The 8285-nt window shown below is 43.1% G+C and overlaps 1 protein-coding gene across 2 annotated transcripts in view; it reads right to left on the reverse strand.

Annotated features, from left to right (window-relative positions):
* The window catches only part of rab3b (RAB3B, member RAS oncogene family), a 15728-nt gene extending 14772 nt beyond the window's left edge, over window positions 1-956 (reverse strand). For both annotated transcript variants that reach the window (XM_071518541.1, XM_071518540.1), the window contains exon 1: window positions 732-956. In XM_071518541.1, coding sequence (XP_071374642.1) covers window positions 732-956 — 225 coding nt within the window. The remainder of the gene's footprint in view (window positions 1-731) is intronic.
* Between the last annotated feature and the right edge of the window lie 7329 nt (window positions 957-8285).

The raw sequence follows: 8285 nt of genomic DNA on the forward strand, positions 1-8285 counted from the left end.
TTTGATTTATTGAACCGTGAGCAAAACCTGAAGCTAACCTGAAGCTAACTGTTTAGCTGCTAAACTGAAGCGTTAGCTAACCTTCTCATGTGACCAACAGGTGGAAATGTCCAGAACAATTCCTGCTGCTGGACCAGAAGAATGGACGGACGGATGGACGGACGGATCCATCCATCCATCCATCCATCTGTCCATCATCCATCCATCTGTCCATCATCCATCCATTTGTCCATCCGTCCATCCGTCCGTCCATTCTTCCATCCATCCATCATCCATCCATCCATCCATCCATCCATCTGTCCATCAGTCCATCATCCATCCATCTGTCTATCAGCCATCCATTCGTCCATCCATCCATCCATCCATCCATCTGTCCATCAGTCCATCATCCATCCATCTGTCTATCAGCCATCCATTCGTCCATCCATCGTCCGTCCGTCCATCAGTCCATCATCCATCCATCCATCCATCATCCATCCATCCATCCACCCATCCATCCATCCATCATCCACCCATCCATCCATCCATCATCCATCCATCTGTCCATCATCCATCCACCATCCATCCATCCACCCATCCATCCATCCATCATCCACCCATCCATCCATCCATCCATCCATCATCCATCCATCTGTCCATCATCCATCCACCATCCATCCATCCGTCTGTCCATCCATCCGTCCATCCATCCGTCCATCCATCCGTCCATCCATCCATGTGTCCTGGCTCACCCAGATCTGCAGCTTGACCCTCTTGTCGTTGCGGTAGACCGTCTTCACCTTGAAGTCGATGCCCACTGTGCTGACGAAGGAGTTGCTGAAGGAGTCGTCTGCGTAGCGGAACAGGAAGGAGGTTTTCCCCACGCTGCTGTTCCCGATGATCAGCAGCTTGAACATGTAGTCGAAGTTCTGGTCGGAGCCGTCCCGCTGCCCGAAACGCTGGTCTGCCTTCGCCATCTGGGGGGTCGGGTCGGTTTAGTTTGACAGAAAATACAACGAAGAGGAAAACAAAGCATCTAAAACTTTGCCAACAGTGACACATTAAAGGTCACATGGTGTGCAGCAGGACTCCTCTTCCTCTGTGGTGATAAAGGAGTTGGATGGTCTATCTAAACATGGTGAAAGTATCAAAACTAAATCCACACAATCCATATTATTATCATTTTTGTAAGAAATAACAGACTAACAAAGTGTTTTTTTCAAAGCGGTTGAGCGGTTGTCGTCGTTTATTACCGGAGAGTTTTCCCTACCTGTAGCCGCCGGGCCGCGGCGTCTCACGTTTCACTCTGGAAACGGTTAGCCGATCGGAACGGAGGGTCGTTAATATTAATGAGCCTTAAAGACACGGAGACAGAAACGGCCTGTTCTTGGTAAGGCTCAGAGAGATGCTGGAAGATGAACGTGGAGAAATGGATTGAGAGTGTTTTTGGTTCATGACACACACAGCTTTGAATGGACAGAAAGACACTAAATAAAACTCTGGAGAATATGGAGCTTTAAGTCAAATTATATCTGATGTTAAAAACATGGTGGTCAGCAGCTGAAGCCCTTCACAAAAAAGTCACAGGTTGATGTTTGCCTGAATAAAGTATTATCAGGCATAAACAGTGTATGGGATTATATTTCTGTCTCAGTATCTAGCTTTTGGTTTTTGTCCTACGCATTAACATGAGAGAAATTATATTTTCACCTGTGAATTGTCTCTGCATGTGAGATTAATTTTCAATATGCTAAATATATATTGTCACATGTTATGGCAGCTGACAACATGTGGGGGGAAAAAAACACTTTTCACCTGTGAAATGAAATCTTCACATCTGAAGTAAAAACTGTCATGTGATGTCAGAAGACAACATGTGAAAAAACTGGAAAAACTGTGAATTCTCGTGTATTTTCACGTGTTTAGGTGTTAACATTATTACAACAAAAGAATGAGTTTAAACTGTCAGCTGTAATGAATCACTGCTGTCGTCGTAACTCCTCGTAACTCCAATTCTCGATTTTCATTTTCTCTCTTCCACGGCAGAATGACACGCTCCTGTGCGGCTTGAGGAAATTCTCCGACCTCTTTGGTTTAAAACCTTTGGCAGATAAACTGTAAACCGCCTGTCTGTCAAGCTGAAACCTGCTTCTCTTGAAGCTGACATTTTGAAGAAACCAGGTTTTCACCTGACGGCGACGAGATGCTACTGCCAAATATGATTCAATACAAAAAGCAAACAAACACCCAATCTGATGCAATTAACATTTCCTGTCACACGAAACCTGAAGAATAAGCATCAGATGAAAGGCGGTGCAGCCGGTGGAGCAGGAGGAGGTGCTGTGGGTTTGTGTTGAGGAGAAAGGAGGAGAATAAAGCTGCAGACGGTCGGAGCTGAAGGAGGTGGAGCGGCAGATGGATGAGTCAGAGAGCCGCTGATCCTGCTGGGTTCAATCTAGCATGGATGAGTGTGAGAGAGAGAATCATCCTCCAGCTGAACGGATCCGTCCTCTGACTCTAACCTGCTGCCAGAGAAACTCGTCGTGTCTCTTTCTCTTCCTCTAGACGCCATTTGCTTCCATTCAACATCAGAAGCAAATTTCTGAGACGGCAAATGAGGTGCAGTGATGTAATCTACAGAGGGACGTGTGCGTCGACACACTGGCCCTGCCTCGCCTGATAAAGCTTTACAAAGACAGCGATTTGTGAATGAAAAGCAGTTCCTATCCTGATATATTGAACGTTTTTGAAATAATTTGCCCATTCAGAAAGCCCTGATTGGACGAACAGGGGCGGAGTGGGCGTGTCCGTGACGTTAGGGCGAAAACGTAAAAACACCGGAACAGCGCAGCAGCATCACCGGATCATCAGAACAATAAAAAAAATGAAAATAAAAAACACCTAAATCTAAATGTTAATGCGACTCGCTCGGCGGTTTCATCTCTCTCTGCTCACGTTTTTCTGTTTCTACAGGAAGTCCCGCCTTCGACAAACTCCTGACCAATCAGTATCGTCCTGTGAGGTCACGCCCCGCCTTTCTTCAAGCCTCAGGAAGAGTTTTTACAACTGAAAGTGGTTCCTATGAAACGGATTAGAATAATTCTGCATTCACGTCGTGTTGAACTTCACGTAAATACAAACTGTCGACTGGTGAAAAGTGTTCACTGCGCCTCCTGGTGGTGATGAGCAGCAGGACATGTGGGAACGACATGTAGCTCCGATATTTGTCACCTGGTGTCGTGAACTATCATCAGTCCAAGATAAAAATCTAAATGATCAGTTATATTGACCCTAATACAATCGAAACGTGAGTCATGTCTGCTGAAGTCCATTTTCATTTATTCGTTGATTTTAAATTCGTAAATGTAAATTATTTTGAATGTGGGCGTTAAACACATGCACATTGTTCTTTGACCTGAACGAAGCTTAAAGCGTTAAAACAAGTTTTATTCTTCAACACGCAGAAATCAGTCGGAGCCGCCACGTCTAACTCCCGCTACGGGAAAAACGGATTTTCATGAAGGACAGAGGGCATTCTGGGAAATGGGCTCAACATTCACCACGGCTGCATTTCTCCTTTAAACACCTTCCTGCTGACTCAGTCCAGGTTAGAGGTAGAAAAAGTCTTCTGGTAAAACTTCATCCACCACGCTGCACATGAACATTTAATTTACTGACAATAACATGATCAGGTTGATTATGGATTATTGGAGCTGCAGCTGGTGGGACTGAGACTTTACTGACGATTTGTCTGTTAAAGAGCGACAGTAAGGCTTTAATGAATTCACCATTCAGCAAAGACACTGTGCAAATATCAGACATATAAATCCCTATGGTAGGAATAGCCTATTATGCGGATATTACGGTTTTAGTGATACAATAGGAGATTAAAAAAATACCATTGTGAGTGAATTTCCTGTATATGACAGCAGCTTCATTACAGGCTGGAATAATGTGAACCAATCCTCATGATAATCTGCCGACACTTACACCATATGGATTATGAATTTCACATTATAAACAGCAGATCTGTCACTGAACATGCAGACATTTACACCAGCACAGAAGGCCTGTGCGTTTCGCCTTATATCTGTAATAATCCTATAATTCATCTTTCAAGAATATTATACAAAAAATATCACCGCAAAACTAGACTGTATACAATCCTTTAGGAATATTATAAAGATAACAGATGAAAGTACAGGATGAATTAACTATTCACACCGACAGACTATTGGAATATTGTAGAGATATTATAGGAGATAAAAAATATATATAGGCTATATACCATAAGGCCACTGTGAAGTCAGTATCGAGAACCATAGAAACAGTACGTGTCTGTAGGAATACAATAGGAAATATTATAGGGATACTATAGGAGAGGAGCGAAATGCATTAAAACACATTAATGTCGATATAAAGTCGGTATAAGACTCACTATCAGACACTATAGGAATATTATAGGAATATTATAGGAATACGGCGGTGTTTCATCGCCAGTCACCGGCCCAGGTGATGGAGGTTAGGATCCAGCTCGCTGCAGATCAGGCCCGTTCATCACCTTCTTATCATTAGATGTGTGTTTTGCTGCAGCTTACCTCTCTGCTGGGCGGGTCTGCTCTGCTCTGCACCTGATGAGGCGGCGGTCGGTCTGTCTGTCCGGTCCGGTCCGGTCCGGCTGCTGAATGATCCTCCGCTCCGAAAACCACACGAGACAAACCCGGTGCGTCGTCTGCAACGAGCCGAGAGGAAAATTTCCCGAAAATTCCCCTCAAAATTCCCTTCCAGTCCGCTCCTCGGTGCCGCGCGCAGCTCTGAGCGGCAGCCTGACTGACTGAGGAGAGACGGGAAGGAGTCTGCTGCGCGTCCCCGCCTCCTAAAAATAACACCGGTTCTGTGAATGGAGCCGAGCTTTTTGTTTTTTTGCAGGCTGCCGCCCTATCAGATGATCAGGTGTTCAGATGTTCAGATGTTCAGATGTTCAGGTGTTCAGGTGTTCAGATGTTCAGATGATCAGGTGTTCAGATGTTTAGATGTTCAGGTGTTCAGGTGTTCAGATGTTCAGATGATCAGGTGTTCAGATGTTCAGGTGTTTAGATGTTTAGATGTTCAGATGTTCAGGTGTTCAGGTGTTCAGATGTTCAGATGTTTAGATGTTCAGGTGTTCAGGTGTTCAGATGTTTAGATGTTCAGATGTTCAGGTGTTCAGGTGTTCAGATGTTCAGATGTTTAGATGTTCAGGTGTTCAGGTGTTCAGATGTTTAGATGTTCAGATGTTTAGATGTTCAGATGTTCAGATGATCAGGTGTTCAGATGTTCAGGTGTTTAGATGTTTAGATGTTCAGATGTTCAGGTGTTCAGGTGTTCAGATGTTCAGATGTTTAGATGTTCAGGTGTTCAGGTGTTCAGATGTTTAGATGTTCAGATGTTCAGGTGTTCAGGTGTTCAGATGTTCAGATGTTTAGATGTTCAGGTGTTCAGGTGTTCAGATGTTTAGATGTTCAGATGTTTAGATGTTCAGATGTTCAGATGATCAGGTGTTCAGATGTTTAGATGTTTAGGTGTTCAGGTGTTCAGATGATCAGGTGTTCAGATGTTCAGGTGTTCAGATGATCAGGTGTTCAGATGTTCAGGTGTTTAGATATTTAGATGTTCAGATGTTTAGATGTTCAGGTGTTCAGGTGTTCAGATGTTCAGATGATCAGGTGTTCAGATGTTCAGGTGTTTAGATGTTTAGATGTTCAGATGTTCAGGTGTTCAGGTGTTCAGATGTTCAGATGTTTAGATGTTCAGGTGTTCAGGTGTTCAGATGTTTAGATGTTCAGATGTTCAGGTGTTCAGGTGTTCAGATGTTCAGATGTTTAGATGTTCAGGTGTTCAGGTGTTCAGATGTTTAGATGTTCAGATGTTTAGATGTTCAGATGTTCAGATGATCAGGTGTTCAGATGTTCAGGTGTTTAGATGTTTAGATGTTCAGATGTTCAGGTGTTCAGGTGTTCAGATGTTCAGATGTTTAGATGTTCAGGTGTTCAGGTGTTCAGATGTTCAGATGTTTAGATGTTTAGGTGTTCAGGTGTTCAGATGATCAGGTGTTCAGATGTTCAGGTGTTCAGATGATCAGGTGTTCAGATGTTCAGGTGTTCAGATGTTCAGGTGTTCAGATGTTCAGATGTTCAGGTGTTCAGGTGTTCAGGTGTTCAGGTGTTCAGGCTGTAATTGTTTCAGCATCAATTACAGAAACATTTTCCTGACAGATCCGCCTGTTTTCTGCTGCAGAGACATGCACTAACACACACACACACACACACACACACACACACACACACACACACATCTGAACACCTGAACACCTGAACACCTGAACACCTAGACATTTGAACACCTGAACCCTGGAACAGCAGCATCACGACACTAAAACAGTGGATTTATGATCTGTGGACGAGTTTCACATCATGCTGGATGTAACATGGTTAGATAAAACACATTTGGCCGATATTAGACTTTCAATAAATAATAAGTATTAGTATTATTATAGCCGATATTTGATTTCAATAAATCGAATATCGTCATGGCGATGTTGTGGCGAGCCGCTGACCCGGACTGACACCGGTCCAGTTTCAGTGGAGAGTTTTAGTTTCCCATGATGTCTGAATGTTTCAGAGGCTTTTCCTCCCTGAGGAGAAGAAAACTCTGCAGGAAACTCTGAACACTGGAAACTTTTGTCTCCCACCAAAGGAGGGACTATGGATCAGTCTCTGTCCGTTAGTTAGTTAGTTAGTTAGTCAGTCACACTGTAATGTTGACTTTGTGCCACTAGGGGGCGGCATTGACAATGAATGGGGACTCAGTGGTAAAGCAACACAGTTAAAGTTATCATGGTAACATAACAGTCTCCACACGCTACACACTTGGAGACATCAGACTGGGTTGATGTGTTGAAGTGAGAGTCAAACCTCTAACCACAAGACACTGTAGTTATTGTCCAGTTGTTGGACTGTTGTTCTGTTATTGCATCATCACTGCACTACCACTGTGCCTCAGTGTTCACTACTGATATCATATTACCACTTACCTACTGTGCAATACCATATATCACTTATCATTTAGCATTTATATTATTCATAACACTCATGCTCCTGCTGTCGTATGTTATATTGTATATTGTATTATAAATTGTATTGTAGTGTACATTGTGTAATGTACGGATTGTATTTATTGGGTATTGTAGTTCTTATATTTTGTACTGTATTGAGTAAAAACAGGACAATTACAGTTACTACATTTCAAGATATAACTTGTGAGCCTAATTCTGAGGAGAGTAGGCAACAGAAATATATGGTCAGTCTGTCCTTTCATTGTCCCATACCAAAATGCAAATACAATTTCACTCATATTTCAAGTTCACTCAGCAATCACTGACTGACCCAGGAACTGCATCACTGGTGGGACAACATGTTTACTATCTGCTTGTTCTGGAATATTTTAGCATGAAAATGGTCAAACTAAAAGATCCTGAATATCCGCAGTTATAAAGCCGATTTATTCTGTTAAAACTGTATTTGGGTTTTCAGGTGTATCAGGCTGATATTTACCGTTTATTAAAAACGTGATCTGGTCCAGTCTGATATGATGCAGTTTGATTCCATATTGATTGTAGAATTGATCAGTACACACTGGCTGTGCATAGGAACACCTGAGCTGAATCTGATGAGACATTTTAATCAGATTACAAAAAGTATACATGAATATGATTTATTATTAGTTTGTTTCCCATGATGCTCTAAATGTTTCAGAGGCTTTTCTTCCCTGATGAGAAGAAAACTGGAGGAAACACTGAATTCTGGGATTTTTTTTTACTATTTTAACACAAAAATACTGAATCAAAATATCAGCAGCTTGAATTAAAAAAATATTGGTAAAGCCTTCAAAGTCCATATCAGAGTCTCTCTCTGCAGCAGCCTGTCCAGTCTGGATTTAATAAATCAAAACAAATTATGATGCAGATTGATGTGAGTCCAGCCAGACTGTAAACCTGGACCCAGACTGAACACAGTCCAGTAGAAACAACAGGGAGGCGGAACAGATCCAAACACACCGAGGCTTTGACGAGACCCGGTCAGCTGCGGTCGAGTCCCGAGTCCTCCGCCCCCGAGTCCTCAGCCCCCGAGTCCTCCGCCCCCGAGTCCTCCACCCCCAAGTCCTCCGCCCCCGAGTCAGAGTCCTGATCTAACAGCAGATCCCCGTTAGTCTCAGTTAGCCAGGCAGCATGCTGTGAACCTCCACCTGAACACTGCTGGACATGCAGA

Source organism: Centroberyx affinis, unplaced genomic scaffold, assembly GCF_046629955.1.
Source record: "Centroberyx affinis isolate AG114_WGS23_722 - 3 ecotype Tasmania unplaced genomic scaffold, CSIRO-AGI_Caff_v1 ptg000594l_1, whole genome shotgun sequence".
NCBI lineage: Eukaryota > Metazoa > Chordata > Actinopteri > Beryciformes > Berycidae > Centroberyx > Centroberyx affinis.